This window comes from Henckelia pumila, chromosome 4 (assembly GCF_033568475.1).
Source record: "Henckelia pumila isolate YLH828 chromosome 4, ASM3356847v2, whole genome shotgun sequence".
Lineage (NCBI taxonomy): Eukaryota > Viridiplantae > Streptophyta > Magnoliopsida > Lamiales > Gesneriaceae > Henckelia > Henckelia pumila.
The window spans coordinates 208,548,953-208,570,294 of NC_133123.1; the positions used below are offsets into that span (position 1 = coordinate 208,548,953).

The following is a 21,342-nucleotide window of genomic DNA, read 5'->3' on the forward strand; positions in this document are numbered from 1 at the left end:
ATTGGTGGATCAAGGATTTAACAGTGCCAGTGGCAGAAGAAACTGATTCTGGATCAGGATACTTTGAGGTTCCAAGAAGTGGTTCGTTCTTGATATCCTGCAAAAAGCTAAAGTCCAGATCCATAATGGTGGTAGGAAGAGTGCACATTTGAATTCTTCTCGAGGTATGATCCTGTGATAGAAAAATAAAAGAAACTGTAATGAGATACTGCCAAAGTAAGTGTAAACAGCCATCGTGATAGAATAATTACCATGGAGGAGGTTGGAGCGGTAACCGTATCAGAGGTTTTCTCAACAACAGGGGCTTTTTCAGGGATTCTTGAATTAGAGGGAGGAGGAATAATAAATGGAATTCCTGTCAAGATTTGTACCGCAATGATGTTCTGGCATCGGCAGACATCGATGTCTTCATTGAAAATAGAACATCTATAGGTTGCACGGAGCCTTGAGGTTGATTTACTTCAACAGTTGGCGGGGGAACATTGAAAGTGGAGGGAAAACTAGAAACGGATACGACATCATCTTCGTCCAAATCAACAGGGACCTCAGAGCTACAAGAGGATTGCATGGCTAGTCGCCTTGACACTCTAGTGATTTTTCTGGTTTTGACTGGGGTGGACTTCTTCAGAGCTCCAGCTCCCATGGTCTTGAGTTTCTTGGCAGAATTTTGGGCTGTAAAGAAAGGTAAACATAAGTACAAAGAACCAAATTCAAACTAATATCATAAATTTTATGTTACCAGGAGGGGTCACCAAGGCGGCAGTGAGAGCTTGATACTTTGAAACCCACCAAGGCATAAAAGGAATCAGACTATCACGAGCAACTTCTTGAATTAGAGGCAGAAATACAGATCCCCACACAACATTGAGATTTGCAGTAGCCAAGGAGAAACGATGGTCAACCAGTTCATCCCAAATGTTCTCAGTCATCAATTGAGGAAAAAGGAAACGTTCCTCAGGTACCGTAGGGGAAAACCAAATTGACGGGCCACAATCAAGGGATTATATATTTCAAAAGGAAATGTGGCATTATCACTGGAAAAAGCACCGCTGCTAACCAAAAATTTTAAGTGAATACAAGCAGTCCTTATTTCATCCACAATCTGGTGGAAAGATTTTTTTTGATGGGACATACAGCGGGAAATCCATGGGTAATCTGCCGTATTAAGGTATACAGGCAAATAATAACAACGCCCTTCCCCAAGTGTATGGAAAAATGTCATTAGAAAAACCTTGGAAACTGTGGTGATGCAATAGGCTAATGCTTTACTGTTAGATGGACTAATGCTACTAAAAGGAAGGTTCCTAATATCGGGAAAATAAGAAAAGAGCCACAGTTGAAGGAACCAACACACGCCTTGAAGTTTACGAAGGGGAGTATCAAGCACATTTTTATTCAACCCACGGTAAAATGATCCCAAAAACATAACCCCTAGGTTAATAATGTTCCATGTACTTAGCAAATGCGCAAGAGACAAGTACTCAGTGGAGGGATGGCCAAAAACTGGGAAAAACAGAAACTTGCAGACGAGTACCCACATAAACATAATGTGTTCCTCAGCAGTTGGGGTTTCAGATGTGGTGTACCAACTTCCTATCACGGAGGCATAGGAGGTATAATTCAAATTTTCATCAGAAAGATTAGGAACATCCTTCATTGAGATAACGCCCACCACTTCTAGGCCAATGACTAGAAGCCTCAACAAGCAAAGAATGTCGTGAAGAGTAATAGTCATTGGACCACTAGCAAACATAAAAGCATTACAAGGAGGTGCCCAAAAGCGAAGAACACTTTCTAACAGACCAGCTTGTAATGAAAAAGGGGCTTTGGTGAGTTGGATGAAATAATGTAATCCTTGGGATTTTCGAAGACCCCCAAAATATGGTTCCAACCTATCAACCCAAGTGACCCATTCCAGAGAGAAACAGGGCCAAGATTTGAACTTGGCAGCTTTTTCAGTGGTTGTAAAAAACTAGTTAGAAGCAAAGAAGAGGCAGACAAGGTACAAGAGGGAACACATTGGAAAAGACTGGCTTGGGCAAGGGAACTTCTACATAAGGGGCATGAACCACGGTGGCCAAAACCTCAGTAAACTCGGTCTTATTAGCAGATAGGTTTAAGGGCCTAGAAAACAAAAACCCAAATCGGGTTAGGTGGTGCGCCAAAACCCTAGCGGCGGCAAAATAACAAGAAAAATACCAAGGGAATCAAGTGTACCTTATCACTTCCAACGTTTCAGGAACTGCAGCCGAACCGAAGGGGTGAAAGCCATAGAAAAAGACGGAGAACTACTGCAATGACAGTAGATCAAATAGTGAAGCATTATTTTTCGTTTATTGTTGTGATTTGTGCAGGGATATTAAAGAAAAGGATGAGAAAAATAACCTTACCAGTTGGAGGAACAACGGAGGACTTGGGAAAAAACCCTAGGCGGTGGATGCGGTGCAGAGATTTCAAAGGCAATGTAGAAACCAGTCAAATGAAATGGAAGCATGAAGACGAAGGGATAAGAGAGAGGAATGGCTTGGAACTCGGAAAATGATTGCAGATATTGATTGATAGGCTAGTATATGACGGAGATCAAGGAACAGAGATGCAAATGCCACTTTTTTGAAAAAAAATCATAAAAGTTCTCCAAAATCCGTATATAATACAATACATAATTTGATTCACGGTATAGGTTTGATGGCCCATTGGGCCATCAACCTGCAGGGAGCATATGTTTAGCCAGTGAAAAATAAAATTATTTTCTAGGCCCAAAACAAAGAAGAAGTCGGAGCCCAGTTCCTAAAACTTGAAGCCCAATTGTCTTGGCCCGTCAGAAGTGGGGAGATTTGAACCCAATAAGGAATAGCGGCAAAGTGAAAAATAAAAGGTAATTCAAAAATTGAAGACTTGGTCAGAATTGAATAGTGGAGATGTGGAAGGAAAAAACGTGGTTCAGTAAGAAGTGAAGGGAAGTGGGAAGTCACCAAAGGAAATTGGAAACAAAAAGGGTATTGGCAGCAACAGAAAGGCTCTCTCGCAAATTCACAACAAAAACACATCTCCAAAAGCTCCAAAAGCTCTGTCTTCTCAGCAACATTAGCACTGTTCGTTGGGTTCTTTGAACTATTACAAGAATTTCTTTTATGTTATTATGGCAAACATTTGTCATTTCGAATTTTCAGTAGCAAAGATTAGATATTCGATTGATATTAATAATTATCCTTCCATATTTATTTCGTACTTTGGTATATAACCGGTGGAATTGAGACCGATGACGAAACCGGGACTCACATTCGCTTGGTTTTAGAAGTTAGATTTTTTTACTTTTCATTTTATCATCTTTTGGCACGTGAATTCCCGGCACGCCTGCAACACATCCGCTCGAGCCATTTTTGTGTGCAAACAACATGTATATTATGGCACATATAATGCAACATATAAGCATTCATATCCATCTTGATATCTCATTCAGTACTTACGTACTTCTACTAAACAGGTCGAGTGTACACAAGGTCTACAGTCCAATCCTGGAGTTCAAGTGAATATCATATCATCATTACTTGTTTAAAAGGCTTAGCTAAGCTAATGACTACTCCAAATAATTACTAGGAGTTCCTACTTATACTTGTCTCCGTCGTCAGTCCTTTGATGTTGAAAACCCCAAAACTCAAGCAAATTCGCTACGACCTTGGAAGCACTTCATTATAGCTCGACCTTCGATTATATGTCTAGAAATGCTCAAATATGCATTGAGAACAAGATAGAATATTTGATTTATGTATTTGAAAATGAAATCCGCATGGATTATTTATAGGCGGAGTTCGAAACGTTCGATCACCAATTCGGATCGTCTGAACTGCACAAGCACAAATTGTCAACAACGTTTTGACACCTAGGTTCAGAAGGTCCAATCTCTAATTCAGATCATCCGAACTGCTACATGCACCTCATTCAACCGACGGATCATGAAACAACGGAAGGTCCGTTCTATACATTTTCATCGTCCGATCTAGTTCGATGCGTTCGAACTCATCTTTCGGTGGATCCTATCTCTTTGGATGGTCCAAACTATCATCCCTTGGTTTCGAACTGATTAGTAACTCGATTCGCTTAATTAAAGACCTTTCAATCATGTCTTAATATTTTAATTACATAACAAGATACTTGGATCACTATAATATATATATATATATATATTAAATTTGATAAAATCGTAATTAAATATACTAAATTTAGTTCAGTATAACTGAAATTCTTTTTTTTCCGACTAGTACTATTGCACGCACATTACTATGTATGTAAAACGATGGATATGACAGGCATTCATGTATTTACCTATACTTTTATTTTTTATACTCTAAACGCAATTTGGAAAAAGAATAACACAAAAACAAAAAACAAAAAATTAGAAAGAAACAATATAAAATTATATGTGATGAATTATTTTTGAAATAATTATTAATCATCACTTCTTTAAAATAGGAGATCAAGAAGTATAAAAAATAATAGAGGTAGTTTAGATAAAACAAAAGAGTTGTACCATCCCAAAAAAATATAGTTAATCTATGATACAATATCTCTCTTTAATTAATAGAAATAGATACTATGCTCGAGAGAGAAATTACGTGCTCACATTCAATCTCAAATTTTGAACACAAAACTATCAGAAACCTACTCAATTTTGAACTACAAATGAAATTGTAATTTAAATATATTACTTTTATTGCAATAATAATTCTTTATGTTTGGGGGTCATAAATAAATTTTACTCCCTCCGTCCCAATTATATTGTCCACGTTTACTTTTTTGTTTGTTTCAAATATATAATCATATATCATATTTAGTAATATTTTTTTACACTTATTTACTAATATACCCATATTAACTACACCTTAAAAATTGTGCAATCATTTTTTAATACATTGAATAAGGATAAAATAGGAAGTTTATATAAAATTTGTTTTTCCAATACATTTTTTTTAATCTGTGTGAAAATCCAAAAAAGACAATATATATTGGACGAAGGGAGTACTAATTAAACGTGCATCTCGTACTCACGAATAACATTCAACAACAAATAAACCGTAAAAAAAAGCATTCAACAACAAATTTTGAATAACAAAAAAGCAATGTTGGATGGTTTGTAGCCCATCTAACACCAAGATTCAAAATTTAAATAGCTTACAATCTCATCATCTCCAAACTAAAACAAAACAAAACAAAACGAAAAACACAGTACTAATTTCCCATCCATATGGGATAATGGGAACTGCAATTATCATTCATTTTAACCTCATAGAACAATACATGGAAGCACATTCAGATTAGCGTGAAAAATAGCTCTCATTAATTTAATGTCCACCTTTGTCTCCATGAAATGATTTCTCAGAGCCATTAATGTCTTGCCCTCCCCATTTCCGCATTCGCTCCGTCGTTTGATCGACCTGCAACATGTAAAACAAACTCTATGAGCCATCAGCAAGATCATATACCAAGATCCGGGGGATCATGCACGTGCACAAATCGTGTCCACTCCAGGTCTTAATTTGCAGTTGCAAATATAATTATTAAATGTAGTGGATGAAATTATATATGTACAATCAACAACACTAACCTCCTTGTTCCAGTTGGTTTTGTAAAGGACGAACAAGAGCAGCAGCGTCTGTAAAGCAATGCCAGCTATCATGCCACCCCACAGCCCCTGCAACAAGCAAAATTAATTATTTCTAATTGACTGCAAATTATTTGGAGAGTAGCACATAGATAAGACAAAAGTTAAGGGGTGCAATTAACCACCGGCCCCCTCGCTCTGACTCCGTCTATGGGGGGGTGTTTGTTGCCTCGGGTCGAGTATGGAACAGATTTTTTTCGTTGTTGCACGATGATGACAAGAGATTCTTTCTATGGGAATTAAGCCCCATGTATGTCCATGTGCAAAGCAAAACACATGCACGAATATATATGACTTAATTAAGAGCTGATATGTAAGAGTTAGAAAATAGTCAGTCACCTCCACTCCCAGATGAGCTACATAGCCAAGAATGATTCCCAGAGGTAGACCAAAAATGTAATAGCAAGCCAAGTTTATGTAAGCTACCAACCCTTGCCATCCACCTCCTATAGCAACACCTGCGATTGTCTCAAAGAAATTAAATACATATATGTCCATAAACAAATTATTTCATTTTATTTGATAAATATTTCAATATCTATCTATCTATTTATATATATATATATATATATTGCATGCATGTTATACATCATTTATAAATATCGGAAATCCAATATTATCTTTATGTGACTTTAAATATTGTGTGTACATTTTCAAAATATATATATATATATTGTGTGTGTCTACAAGTGTTGTATACATGAGAATAATATTTCTAAAATGGGTGAAGGAAACCAACAGGCTAGGAATTAGTTGAAACATGCATTAATGGGCGGGTACGTAACGTACCAGATATGACTGGCTGGATGCTGTTAAGAAGCATTGTGATTCCAAGAAGAGGTGAAAGATGAGCCACTGCCTTTTGCATTGGTTTGCTGTCTGTAAAGATAATCGAAAACTTATTTCTGGTCGCGAGGATGACCACCACGCACAGGATCCCGATTAGTAGGGACTGGAAAAGAGTCACATAGACCGAATATTTCGCTGCTCTGGGTCGTCCCTTGCCGAGCTCGTTGGAGACACGTACACTGCATCAACAACCAACATTACATGATACCGATCAAATTTAAAGCTCGTCACATGAGGATATATAAATTAACTACTTGATTGAAATATTGGATTTTACCTTATAGCAGCATTGACTCCTATGAACACCATTGTTTGCCAGGCATCAATGCTCATGCTGGAACGTAACCGGTTAACCAAGCATTACTTTTCAGAACAAAAATGTTATATATATGTACGATGAAGGTTATACATACAGCTACATGTTATCTTTGAAATTACAAAACTTCCCCACATGTCCTATTAAACTGTTATCTTTGAAATTACGGAACTTCCCCACATGTACTATATATATACAATGAAGGTTATCAGGAACCACTTAGAACTAAAGAAAGTGTCCAAGTTGATGCAGCAAGTGAACTCTTGGCCAAAGGTGAGGAGATCGATTCCCACACCCAACACTTTTTTGGACTAGCCTGTCACACAAGGTTTGCCCAGTGTGGTTTACCTGACTAACATAATTTGCAGGCTATTGCATGCGTTAGTCCGGGAATTTACCCAGAGCGCACATAAGGAAAGCGGATAGCGGCTGCGGTTCCCACGTCAAAAAGAAAGAAAAAAAAAAAAGAAGAAGAAAGAAGAGAATGGCTGAAAGCTCACCATATAGAAAGGGAACCAACTGAGGTGACAGCGTTATCAAGATGGCCAGTGAGGATGATAATGCTCATTATATACCATACCTCCAAACAAAGCATCACTGCAGATTCCAATGACAATCTTAAGAAGGACCAAATCTCTTGAAACGCGGACCACGACAGTCCTTTCCACCCATCCTTACACCAAACAACAACATACACTAGCTGCGCGAGAGCCGTGCCCCAACCGGTAATATCGATTGACACAGCCAGACCGGTGGCTCCCCAGCCGAACACATAGATAAAGAGCCAACACATAAAACAGTGTGAGATGAGAGCAATAGCACCGGTCCAAGCGAGCATGGAAACTTTGCTCTGAGCTTGGAGGAATTTTTGGGTTGGGAAAACGATGGCGAGGGAGCACAACTGCGGGAGAATCATGAGCGTGTAGACTCCGGCAGGATACGCTATTTCATCTTGTTGCCCGACTAACTTTAGGATCGGGGTGGCGAATATATAGAGCGGTGAAACGAAGATGCAAGTGACGAACAGGATGATCATGGAACGTTGCATGTAAACGCCTAGCATATGTACTTGTCCAGCACCGTAGGCCTGCCCACACAGCGTCTCAAGGGCACTCCCCATGCCAAGCTACAAGAATATTACAAGGTCCACTTTAGAATCTGTGTTTAATTTGCTATCAAAATCAATAATGGTCAACCAAGCTGTTTCGAAAACAAGTGATTCTATATCTGATTAATATTTTTTTGCATAAAAAATAATTCTTATGAGACAGATTTTAGTCAAAGAACCGTTTTATAAAATTAATCATTAAGATCATTTTCATAAGAGATTTGGTGTTATTTTATTTGTTAGGCTAAGGTAGTGTTTGGGAGAGCTTCTACAAAATAATTCTAAGTTTTTGGTTAACAAAATTTCACAAAATTTCGAATTTTTATTAACTCAAAAGCTGAGAAATGATTCCAAAAATCCCTCCGAAACAGTACCTAAGTATATACGGCGCATTTCATATGCCTTATGATATATGATATACATAAGGTTGTGGTTGGATAGAAAATTAATTTTGATTTGAATTGACGGATTTAATTCGAGGAGGTAGTTAAAAGGATGAATTTGATATTCCGACAAATCTTGCCATGTGTCTCTCTTCCAAATCATCAAATTTGGAAATGTGTCCCACAAAACAAATGCTCTCCACCTTTTTCCAAAACAACTACTATTTCCTTTTAATATGATTATAATTATATTATAAAATATCTGAAATAAATTGATTTAATCTTTTCATTTTTAGCAATTACAAATTACATCAACGGGATGTTATAAATAAGCTATTTTGTCTCTTTATGTCTGATGGGAGGTGGGCCCCTCATGGAAGTGAACGATTTCTGCTAATAACCGTTGGTTATTTAATGTATTGATTTTTAAAATTTTAGTTGATTGACACATTTATTTTTCATATTATACAAGTTTTTTATTTTGAAATTAGTATTTTTGTTATTAATTAATTTAATTATATATTATTGAATTACATTTTCATTTAAAAAATTAAAATAATTTATTTTAGCTATTTTTATAATATATGTTACAAGTAGGTAATAATTGTTTTGGAAATGTAGTTTTAGTATTTGTTCGGTGGGATAGATTTACAAATTTGATGGCTTTCTCTCATTTTATTTCATCATTATCATTATTGTATTTACATTAATTAATAAAAAACAAAACAAAAATTCATCGAAACAAGCAAATGGATTTAAAATTCATAACTTCAAATCTTTTTTCTTCAAACGCAACCTAAAGTCTTATTTCAATTGATTAATTTGAAATAGAATAAGTCTTATATGAGACAGTATCATAGATTTACACCCGTGAGGCGAGCTGACTCGATCAATATCAACAGTAAAAAAATAATATTTTTTATGATTTAGGCCAAATCACATATACATGTCAGAAAATTGATCAATAAAACGGTACTGTAAGAAAATTTTTTTATGAAAAATATATGGATTAAAAATGTAAACTTGAAATTCATTAAGTACGTATATTAGGTCTTAGGACAAAAGCTTTTTTTTTCAAGAAAAACATGTTTGGACAAGAAAGGTAGTTGGGTATTAAAAATACACGTTCCTCTCGGTGACCCAACAACTTTTTTGTACCTCTTTGAACGACAGCCTTTTCATGTACTTAATATGCGTCCGAAGTCCGGTGGAAAAGGTAAATTTTAGGAAAACCATTTTTTTTTTTTTTTTGTCATCAATCTTTTCCATTTTGAGTTTTAGTTTATTAGTTTTTCAAAATCTGATTTTGGTATAAAAACTTTTAATTTCAACTATTTTGGTCCAATTATTAATATAACATCCGATAGATCAATAATTTTCGGTGTTATCAACAGTTTCAGTGTCACATAATCAATTTGATCAAAACACCCAAAAGCTAAAAGTTAGTTGATCAAAATCAAACTTCAAAAACTTATAAGATCAAACCCAAAATTGAACTAGCGGACCAAGACTATTTTCTCTAAAATTTATTTGGTCCAAATCTAATAATTTTATCAGCATCTATATGGACAGAAAGATTTTAATTGAAAAACATATCTGAGAGGTTGTAATAATTTTGGGATGAAATTAATGTGTCCGTGTGGTTAAATAAACCTCCGAAAATGAACATAAAAACATTTGAAGATTATCCAACAAGACACGCTCATTTCTATATCTATATCTATATATCTATAAGCATCAAATATTCAAGATTTGCACTTGGAAGTTGGAACACAAGAATTGTTGATGTAGTTAAAATCTATCGAAAGATATTTTGTCAACGATTTGGATATTACCAACAAGACATGTGTCCAGATCTGGTCATAGTACTCAATCATTGTACAATTTGAAGGGTTTTTTTTTTTTTTTTATACAAGTAAATCTGAAAGATTTTAATAGCGAGATGTGTACTAAAAAAAATTATAAAATCCATCGTTGCGGGTTCCCATGGTACACGTCTCAACTATCAAAACCCTTCAAATTGACTTGTGCACATGGCAATCCGCAACCAGAGATTTTATAATTTTTTTTGAGTGCGTATCTCACTATTAAAACTTTTCAAATTGAATTGTATAAAAAGAAAAAAAAAACCCATATAATCCCATGTGACTTAAAACAGTATGTCTTCCAATAATTAATCATACTCTAGTATTATTCATTAATTTAAGTTTGGCTCATCATATTTTCAAAGTTTAATTTTGGTAGAGTAATTTTTATTTTGATTATTTTAGTTCGATCGCTTCGGTGACATCTGAAAATTAAAAAAAAAAAATTAATGTCACATCGATCATTTGATACAAATAACCGAAAACTCATCCATTCCTAGACTGAAGCAAAATCAAATTTAAAAAACTGGGTGAACCAAAGCTCAAAATGAAATAAATTTTCTCCAAAAAATACTTGGTCGTCCAGTCTTTTTATCAGCCGGAAGAAAAGATTTTATCCGAAAATTAATAAATCTGACAGGTTCTAATAATTCGGGGTGATATTAATGTGAAGTAAACCTCCGGAAATGAACATAAAAAGATTATGGAACAAGACTCACTCACTCCTACTAGCTAGCAGAAAAAATTCAAGATTAGAAAATATATATGGTCTGATGGGTAGATTTTGCACATGGGACAAACATGAATTGTCTTGTACCGCGTGGTTCAAATGTTAATTTGTAAAGACGAATGTCAACTATTTGAAGATCTGAACTTATATATATACGTCCGTCCAGATCTGGTGACACCAAACGATAATCAAACAACTTGCATTGGAAACCCACACCAACATTTAGTGAGGTGTACAAAAAAAAAACACCATGTGACTTAAAAACAGCATGTTCTCCATTAATATAATTGAAACGAAATGATATTTTGTCCACTTTTTAGACCCCAAAATTTGCTTCTTTTCACGTACGTACGTACTCTTTTTTATCTTTATTATTATTAATTATTAATCTCGGTGTGTGTGTGTGTGTGTGTGTGAAGAATCATGAATTAAGAAATGACCATGAATCCAAAAGAGAAGGTGCAGACGACGGAGAGAGCAATAGTGAAAGCCGAGAGCTCGACGTCTCCCAGGTGTCCGGCGAAGGCGATGCTAACGGAGGTGACGCTGTACTGGCACAAGATCTGAAGCCCGATCGGCCCGCCGATCCTCCACAGCTTCGCTGTTTCCACGCAGAACACTCTCCACCACGCGCCCAGCCCCTTGGGTGCCAAGTAATCGCCGTCGTCCCCGATCAGCTGGACCTCGCCGGAGCTCCGCTCCAGCAGCGGCGCCTCCATCTTCCTGGTGGTTTGGTTTGGGGGTGGGGGAAGAATTGAGTTGTGTGGTGTGTGAGGAATCAGAGTTGGTCACTCAAAATCTGCTTGTGCTGGCTGTATATATATATATATATAAAGAGTGGGCCTTTAATTTGTGAGAAAGCTCATTCGATGCTCTATATATACAGCATATGTGATGTTCGCGTGAACGTACATACATACAAACAATGTCACCCTAACTCAACAATATTATTCTTTTATTTTGAATTTATATGAACATAACACTCCAATATAACACATAATCGTCCCTCGCCGGTATTTTCTCGATTGGTCTCCCTTCATATACTATATAACTATATATATTATTTGATTTTGTCTTTTTTCACGTGTGTGTCCATTGATGAGATATAATCTATATTATATTATTAAATTTAGAATTCTTTATCTTTCCATGATTTTACTCGATGTCAAATTTAGCTTGATTTGATTTAATATTCATTGTTTTATTTAAATTTGCCAACACAATATTGTTATAAAAATCTAAATCAAATAAAAATAATTGGTATGATTTTTATTTAATTAATTTGAAATGTTAACTCTCTTCTTTTCTTTTCTTTTTTTGGTACGCACGCATTATGTGTCAAGGATACTAACATGATAAAGAAATATGTATTGAGAAACTCATCCTTTCCAATATATATGTATATATATATAGAATGGGGATAGTCCAGGTAAATAGCTAGCTAGGTGCCCCTGTGATTTGTATTATCTCGAGGAAAATTTTAATTTACGTCTTATATATGTTTCTCTATCTATAATTCTCAAAATTTATTTTTAAAAATTAATTTCAATTCATGTATTATATATGTAACATCCCAAAACTCGAAAATGCTATTAAACATATACTTTTAAAAAAAAATCGAAAAAAATTTGAGGAAATAAAAAATTTATTTAAAATGGGAATGTGCACCATCATTTGAATGAAATAATCATCATCATTGTTTGCCAACATAAACGAACAGTAAAATAAGTAAAAATTGTTTTACTTTCAAATAAACTAAAATGTGCATAGCATAACAGTTCTTCTGACAATGCGCTCATGCATCTTTTGTCCGCCCGACCGTTTGCTCTGCTTCAAGTCCTCCTCCAAACTCGTCAATAAAATCATCTAGAGCATTATTACATGCGTCATTCAAGTATAGTGAGTCTAAAGACTCAGCAAAAATATACATACATAAATCGTATATAAAACATAAGACTTAATGCAATGGCATAACAAAAACATATCATAAAATTACTTGTTACTTATGGGTGATGAGATACATGTAATTGTGGCAACCATCATAACGAGTACATCATTGGGTTCTCGTGATCATGGATTCGTTGTACAACAAGCATATAACATAATGGTCTTGGCCACTTAAATTTTATTCTTTGGAAAGGTCCTCCTCGAAGCTTATCTCAGGACGTCACCCAACTTTTTTTTAGTTCTATATTATATTTATATATATATATGTGTGTGTGTGTGTGCGCGCTATAATTTTGTTATTATTTCATCTAATTTTTTTATATATAATTTTATTTATCCTCTCAAAATAGTAATATATTTTTGTTTATTTGAATTAATTTTACAAAACTGAGAAACATAATTTATCGAATGCCAAACTCAATTTTTTCATGCAATATTTGGTTTTTATTTTTTTTTTATCTTCCCTCCCCTTCCCTTCATCTTGTTTAAAGGCTACAAATTTCAAATACAAGGTGAGTTCCTTTCTTTTATTTTTTTATTCTCTTGATTATAACTCGTTTTTATATTTTTGTGAGACATGTTTTTTTTTAAAAAAAATCCATTGTTATTAATGATTTATTACGGAATTTATAAAATAACTTTCTTTGTTTCATTTATTTCTAACATGTACTCGAGAGGATTCTTAATATTTTGAAATATATTGATTTTTTTGATTTTTTTAAATATGTAATTATATTATAAATATAATCAGAACTATGCTTCATAATATGATGAAAGGTGAATTTCTTAATGATTGTTTGCTAATGTATATTAAGAATCAAATTTCTAAAAAGTTTGATATAGTTCACTTGTAGTCGTAGATGATTTTCGTGATTTGCAAAAAGAATTTCTAAATTCTAATCAGATTTGAGAAACAATGATGTATTTATAATTTTTTGAAACAAATATAATATATTTAAAATTTTATTGTTATATATAATAAATATTTGATCTTTATCGAATTTGCTATTGGCCCCCTGATATCTAGTTCTGGCTCCGCCCCTGCTCCTCGGAGCTCATCCCGAGGCATCATTCTCATATTGTTACCACAAAAACACATACAACAAAAAAATATTTTTCATGCATCATCAAAATCATAACTTCATCATACTTCTCATAATCATCATTTTCATCAATTCAGCTCTTTAAAACTTTCATGCTCAAAAGTTATGCATGCTAAAAATGGTGTAAAATCAATTACGCGTCTAACCTTTCATAAGATTTCATGTTTTTCATACTGAACATAGACTTCATGAAGAAATATAACATATAAATACCTTTCATAGCTTAATAGATCCACGTGAGTTATTCCGTCCGTCCCAGACATCCGAATTTGAAACTTTTTTGATAGAACATTTTTAAAATACTTAAAATAACTTAAAAGATCATAAACTTGAATTTAAGACCTCAAATACGCGTAGTGAAAATTTTCGGACAAAAACTTTTTCTCCAGGCCGGAAAAATTTTCCGCCCCAGCGCGAGGTGAATCTGCCTGGAGTTCCCAAGTAGGTCGCCACTGCGAGACATGGCCAAAAAACCACCAAAATGACTCCTTTCGACCCCCTTCGACTCTTTTTTGAGAAAATACTCACTCACAGTTGAAAAGAACGAGTATACACCCGAAAGAACATCAACACTTGGAGGAAAATCATTTAAAACGGTCAATCATTCAAAAGTTTTATTAAAAAATCCACATACACCACAAACACCAAAATTCTCAGATCCAAACATTTTTTTCTCATCAATATAGGAAAAGAAGGGAATTGTGGCACCACTATAGTTGACGTCAACTCAAATATGAGACTAACGGACCGAAAGCTAACTCATTACTTAAAGTTTTAAAACATTGTATTTAAAGATTTTTCTTTCAAGGCTTTAAATTAGTGCCCAACCCAACTCTAAATAATTTTGCAACAAAAATATATTTAACTTTAAACTTTAAATAACATATATCATTTAATTTTAATCAAAAACTGCATAATAACCATTTATCTCTTTAAAATTTTTAAACCTCATTCGTAGGCTAGTCTCGATTCCTTCGTTATCGGGATTAAACACATACCTGAAATACATTAAAATCTAACTTACAACCATTAAACATCAGAAAATTTACATAATAATAAATCATTTAACACAACATTAAAACATATATTTTAACACCTAAAAACTCAACTTTGAAACATAAAAATCTCATGCAATATAGATAATACGAAATCTTTTAAACACAATTTTTAAATAATTAATACATCACATAAAAAAGATTTAATTACACATATAAATTTTAAGTCATAAATAAATAAAATAAAATCACTTAAAATTCTTTTAATACTCGTGAGTGGATTTATAGATTTTTTGGGAGTTACAATATATATATATATATATATATATATATATATATGATATATTACAACTAATATATCATCTGTGCAATGTACAGATTATTATTTTATGTAATTAATTATTAGAATTAGTAATTTCATAATTGTTTGTATAATTATTTAAAAGTATATTGATAATGTAATGAATATATTTTAGGTTTAAATATTATTATACAAAAAATATTTATATCATTTGACACGCGCAAATCAGGATAACAATATTTGCAATTTTTTTTTTTTTTAAGTTAAACAATGTTTGCAATTAACTTGACTTCTTACCATATAATATTCCATAGTTTTTTTGAGTGGATTTGTTACGATGAAATGAATAGAAAAATAAAAATATAGTTAAACATTATTTTCTATAAAAATAAAAAAATGAATATATATTTTCAAAATATCAAATTATTTTAGAGAAAAATGAAAGCTTAATATATAAAAGTACGTACAAACTCTTGTCAGATGGTCTTACGGATTAATTTTATGAGACATGTTTATTTGGGTCATATGTCAAAAGTATGAATTTTTATAAATATAAGTAGAGTTGACCTGCTTCACAAATAAAGATTCGTGATACCGTTTCACAAAAAACTTATTCATAAAAGTAATACATAATTCAAAATTGAAATTAAATGAAATGATACATACGAAGACTTTCGTTTGGATCATTTCACCATATACATATGGTTTTGACACAACTATCATGCATTAACTCGATCAAGATCTTCTACTACAAATATGTTATATTTCTACTACATCAATTAAAATTAAACGCTTGATAATTTTTTGATAATTAGTTATTATTTAATATGCATTTATGAACCAAATTTTATTATTGTTTTTTCAGTGTTTTGTGTAGTTATATTTCAAAATTTATATATTCTCATCAAATTTTAAATGTTATTTTTATTCAAAAATATCTTATTGGGTTAAGCGCGTAAGCGTGAGAGTAGTACCGAGATGAATGATCTCCTGTGAAGCAAGTGTGTCAAGCTGCCGATGTTATGCTATTTGATCTGGTTGACTATAGGTGGGTAACAGGTAATACTATCTCTGTTAAGATCAGGACCATCAGTAGGAAAATGATAAAACTGATCTCGAAATGATATGAGACAACACTAGTAGCAAGACATGTCACTCCTTAGACTCATGAGCTTAACAATTCATCTGCGCTGACAAAAATATAAAGAATTAAAGTTGCGCCTTAGTAACAGCTATAAATTTTGGCGTAAGTACTTGGTCCTAACAAATGATATCAGAGTCAAGATCATGAGTTCAAATCTGCAAATAAGCATAAAATTCTTTTTTAGTTTCAATTTTTTTTTTCTCTTTCAATGTAATCGTTTATGTCATTATTTTTAGTCGGAAGTATTTGAAATTTTGATTATAGATAAAGTGATCGTATCGATATTTAATAAAAAAAATTATATAGATCCAATTTACTCTATTAAAATAAAAATATTTCCTTTTATTATTCAAAACATACTAAAGGAAACAATTGTTTTGTTGAATTAGCAAGATTTTCGTGGGAAACGTGGTGCATGGAAGGCAGAGAAGATCCATAATTGAGGTGATTTAATGTACATTGGAAACCTCGTTTTACCATATATTAATAGTCAACTAATGATTTTTAATTTCAAGAAAAATTAAGAAAATATTTACTGATTGTATCAGCGAATTATTTAGGCGGGAATTTTCCAAATTTAACCACAACGCGGATCCCCGCATCCTATAGACTAATTGCAATATGTCACTCTAGATCGATGGTCGAAATCATAAACAAGACAAACATATGTCACTAAATTTTTGTAAACATATAGTATGGATAAAAAAAAATAATTAATGTTTAATCATATGATTGAAAATTTCTATTAAGTCACTAAATTATTGAAAAAAATATCTAATTTTAATTATATGATTATAATTTTTGTAAAAATTTTATTTGAGGAGATTAATTTTTAAAAATATATATATGAACAAATAACATAGTTTTTTTTTTTTTTTTTTGGAAATAAAATAGCATACTTAGCTGTTGATAAAAGAGACAAAAAGGGATGCTGACACTTGACAGTTAATTGTATACATGGAGACAAAATTAAATAATCACTCAATTTTTTTTTAAAGGAAAAAATAAAGAATTAAAAAAAAATCGAAGGAGTGAGAAGGTGTTGAAAAGATCCCTACCTAATAATGTGAATTATTTTATTTTAACTTGGAAAAATAAATAATGTAAATTATTTGGGGCCACATTAAACCAACCACAATTTTTAATACGCACATTTTAAATTCATATTTTTAATTAAAAAAAAAAAATCAATCAAGCAGAAGATTGCGACCGCGTGAGTGAGACCCGTGTAGATGATTCACACCATTGATTGTATTATCTCAAGAGAAATTGTAATTTCCTTTCCTTATTTTTTTTCTTTTTTCTTTTTTTTTTAATTTTTAACCGTACATATAACCCGATCGATTTTTATAATTTAAATTAATATTAAACACTATACAAACACACATAAACCGACAATCTGATTGGATGTGTTGGCATTTGCTTTTTCTTTTTTCCCTTCTTATATATGGTAAATATACAAACTGTCGAAATACCCCATAGGCCATATCATTTGTTATAATTTGAGTTACAAATTAAACTTCTATATACACCGATTTTAGTACCATTTTTTCGAGAGTTGTAAAATGACACTACATATATGAATGCCACGTGGAAAAAACTATCAAGAAATTATCCAAAAAACATGCTCACACATCCTTAGATTTTAAAATTAAAATTATACACATAAATTAAGTCAATGATCTAGAAGTCAAAATTTATCAATCCGTTTGTCATTTAAGAATTGTTTTCGCAATCCAATGAGAGATGCATATCTAAATGATAGTTCAATTACTTGTATTGAAAATGATATATTTTTTAGTTTGTTTGTGTATCGATTATATATGTCACATTTTTTTTTGTTTTTCTTAAATATATAAGCTTATATAATATATTTAGTAATCTTGTTTCTACATTTTTTTAAAATTAATATAATCCTATTAAATCAATTTTGAAAAACATATAATCATTTTTTGAATGAATCAAGTAGGGATAAAATATGAATTTTGTTGTGTGTAAATTTATTTTTTTAATGTTTTTTTTCTTAATTTGTGAGTTAAAAAAACAAGTCTTATATAATTGAAATAGATGAACTATTTTTTATTTTTGATTCGTGCACGGCTCCCTCTCAATAAAATTCTTGGATCCATCTATATTGATAACGTAAAAGTACAAAATCACATATGATACAAGTATATAGACTAAAGTTATATAGACTAAAGTACAATTTTCCCATTATTTTTTTCAGCTAAAATAATGGTAGATTAGATAAATTTACCTCTCAAATAATTGATCACAAGGTTATAGTGGTAGGACAGCCAGAAAGGCATAGCTCTATCCTGTATGGAAATCTGTGTCAATAAAGAATCCAATTCAAATCCTTGATATTCACTCGTTTTATCGATCCAACACAAAAGAAAGAAAAAAATGGAAGACTTTTGAACTCGTAATCATTCAACCAGTAAAGATATACGGAGAAAGGCAAATCCTATTTAAACATACAATATTGGTTCCAATACAAATTCATCTTTTGATATAGGATTGGAAAATTTTCGATTAGGTTACTATGTTATTAGAAAAAAAATAATTTTATTGAGTTCAATTATTAACGTAATAAATCAATTATATTAATTTTATTCAAGTCAATGTTTTTGAAAATTAAGTAGCGACTTTACTTATCTTTACGAAATAGGTCACACGCGAAACAATATCAAAGATCTATATTCGTGATACAGATTAATTCGACTCATATTAAAGATGTAAAATAATACATATTTTTGGTATAAAGAGTAATACTTTTTTATGGTCTCAGTTATATAAAAGATTTGTTACATAAATTGACATGTGAAACCCATCTTTGTCTCATGAGGTTTTGTGATCTTTATGTTATATCATAATTATAATTTTTGGAAAGTTTATTTGACGTGATCATTTTTTTAAAAATATTTGGAACAATTAATAACATAATTAGTAGTTATGACGGTTAAAAAAAAATGGTTGTTTGAGGTATACATTAGGGCTAATTACATTCACACCCCCTGTGAAAAGTCTAAAAGACATAAAACCACCTAAGAAATATTAATAGGCTAATGTATCCCTCAGTTTTTTAAAATGTAGCACATGTTACCCCTATGTTATACAAACTCGGGCACATTTATACCCTCTTATAGAGGTTTTTATGCTAATTTTTTTAAAACATAGGGTCTAACATGCTATTAATTTTACACAGGGTGTTTTATATCTTTTAGACTTTTCACAGGGGGTGTGAATGCAATTAGCCCCATTGTTCACGTGGAGATACAATTAAATATTTAATAAATTTTTTAAAATAAATTATTAATAAACTGAAGGAGTAAGTAATGGTACAACAAAGTTATGTTCAGTAATTAAACGTGTTTAGGTTGAGATAAAATTAAATACTTAATCAATTTCAGAAAAAAATAAATAATTAAGAAATTGAAGGAGCTAGCCAGTGGGTGTTCAAAAGATGCCTACTAATTATTATTATTATTATTGCCGCTATTTTGCTGCACATGTTGTGTGCTCGTATAATATATTTTTTTTAACAAAAATAAAAAAATAAATTGGTCAATTTTAAACATACAAAAAATATAGCATTTTTAAACAAATAGTCATAAAAATATAATAGATGTATCAATTTTACAAAGTTAGTGACATTTTCGTAAATAAAAATACATTAAATGACATAAAGTTCGTGCCATTTTGATAAATAATAAAACATATATCTAATGGTCAAGAAAGAAGAAGTTATATAAAATGACTAATTTGCTTAATATTTTTGATTTTATTGAAAATTAAGTTATGATATAATGATAATTTCAAATAAAACTTCATCAATTAATTAAAAATTAGTTAATTAAAGGGCTTCTACAAAAATAATACAGTAACATGATGATGATGATGATTATTGTTATTATTATTATTATTATTATTATTAAATCCGTGTGGACCTTCAAATTGCAAGTTCCCATGTACATGCTGGCAGCGTCCGCTGCCATCATGAGCGGACGCTGCAATATTTTGCACGTCCGCTCTTTGCCTCAGCGGATTGCAGTAGTTTTTCAATTCGCTGTGGCACACATTATTTTCAATATTATTTTATTTTTTAAAATTACAAATAATAAAACCCGAATTATTTGGGGACACATTATTAATTGTAATTGTACCGAACCAAGTTCTAGTACGCACAGTTTAAATTTTTAAAAAGAAAAACATAAATAAAAAAGGCGTAGAAACAAGATCGTCTAGAAGGGGAAAAAATTATGCTGAAATTTGAATCAAAAGATTCATATTATTTAAAAAATCAGCCAAGAAGAATAACGCGGCGTGTGAAAGGACTCAATCAGTTTCCCCTATGAATCATACCTTGTTTTTTTGGACAACCCTATGAACCATACTTATTGTTTGTTTTGTTTGAACCAATAGTATATATGATTATATGATGTTCGACGACGATTCATTTCAAATCATCGTAAGGTTCATGTTTGTGTAGTATTTATGTTAACAATGATGAATTTTACGTCACTCAATAATGGTGTCAATTAAGATTCATTATGTGTCGTATTACTAATGTATAAATAAGTCAGTCGTGAATTTAACATCTTAATATATTGTTTCATTGTAAACAATAAAACTATAATCGAAATTTATCAATCCAAAAACATCTAAAAGTATTACCCTAACCTTAAATTTGATTACTTATGTTTTATCACATTAGTACTGTAACATTAGTAACATTATACATATACTGAGGTATAGATCTTGGATACACGATTGAGACACTATCCCAAAAGTAATATATCTATTAACCGTCCGACGAGCAAAGTCATGACATATAACTTGGGTATTTGCTGGCACTCGTGATGCTTTTACATATTCAATAATGGGAGCACCAATTGCACGAGAAATGAGCATATTGAGTCTTTAATTTGTGGTCCACATG

At 32.0% G+C, this 21,342-nt stretch overlaps 1 protein-coding gene across 1 annotated transcript; it reads right to left on the bottom strand.

Moving 5' to 3' along the window:
* Positions 1-5,066: 5,066 nt before the first annotated feature.
* LOC140860545 (protein DETOXIFICATION 35-like) lies at positions 5,067-11,732 on the bottom strand. The gene is made up of 7 exons (XM_073263550.1): positions 11,351-11,732; positions 7,325-7,950; positions 6,786-6,842; positions 6,449-6,687; positions 5,999-6,117; positions 5,603-5,689; positions 5,067-5,432 (listed from the first exon to the last, which is right to left on the bottom strand). The coding sequence occupies exons 1-7, from the start codon at positions 11,627-11,629 to the stop codon at positions 5,340-5,342; spliced, it is 1,500 nt and encodes a 499-aa protein (XP_073119651.1). The 5' UTR covers positions 11,630-11,732; the 3' UTR covers positions 5,067-5,339.
* Positions 11,733-21,342: the final 9,610 nt, after the last annotated feature.

What these genes read in the sequence shown, in the direction of transcription:
- LOC140860545 (XM_073263550.1), bottom strand. Translation starts at nt 11,629, where the DNA reads ATGGAGGCGCCGCTGCTGGAGCGGAGCTCCGGCGAGGTCCAGCTGATC. An exon ending in CCTTCTCTTTTGGATTCATG is followed by an intron (nt 7,951 to 11,350) that starts GTCATTTCTTAA and finishes ATATTCTTGTAG; the next exon opens with CTTGGCATGGGGAGTGCCCT. An exon ending in TAGCTCATCTGGGAGTGGAG is followed by an intron (nt 5,690 to 5,998) that starts GTGACTGACTAT and finishes TGCTTGTTGCAG; the next exon opens with GGGCTGTGGGGTGGCATGAT.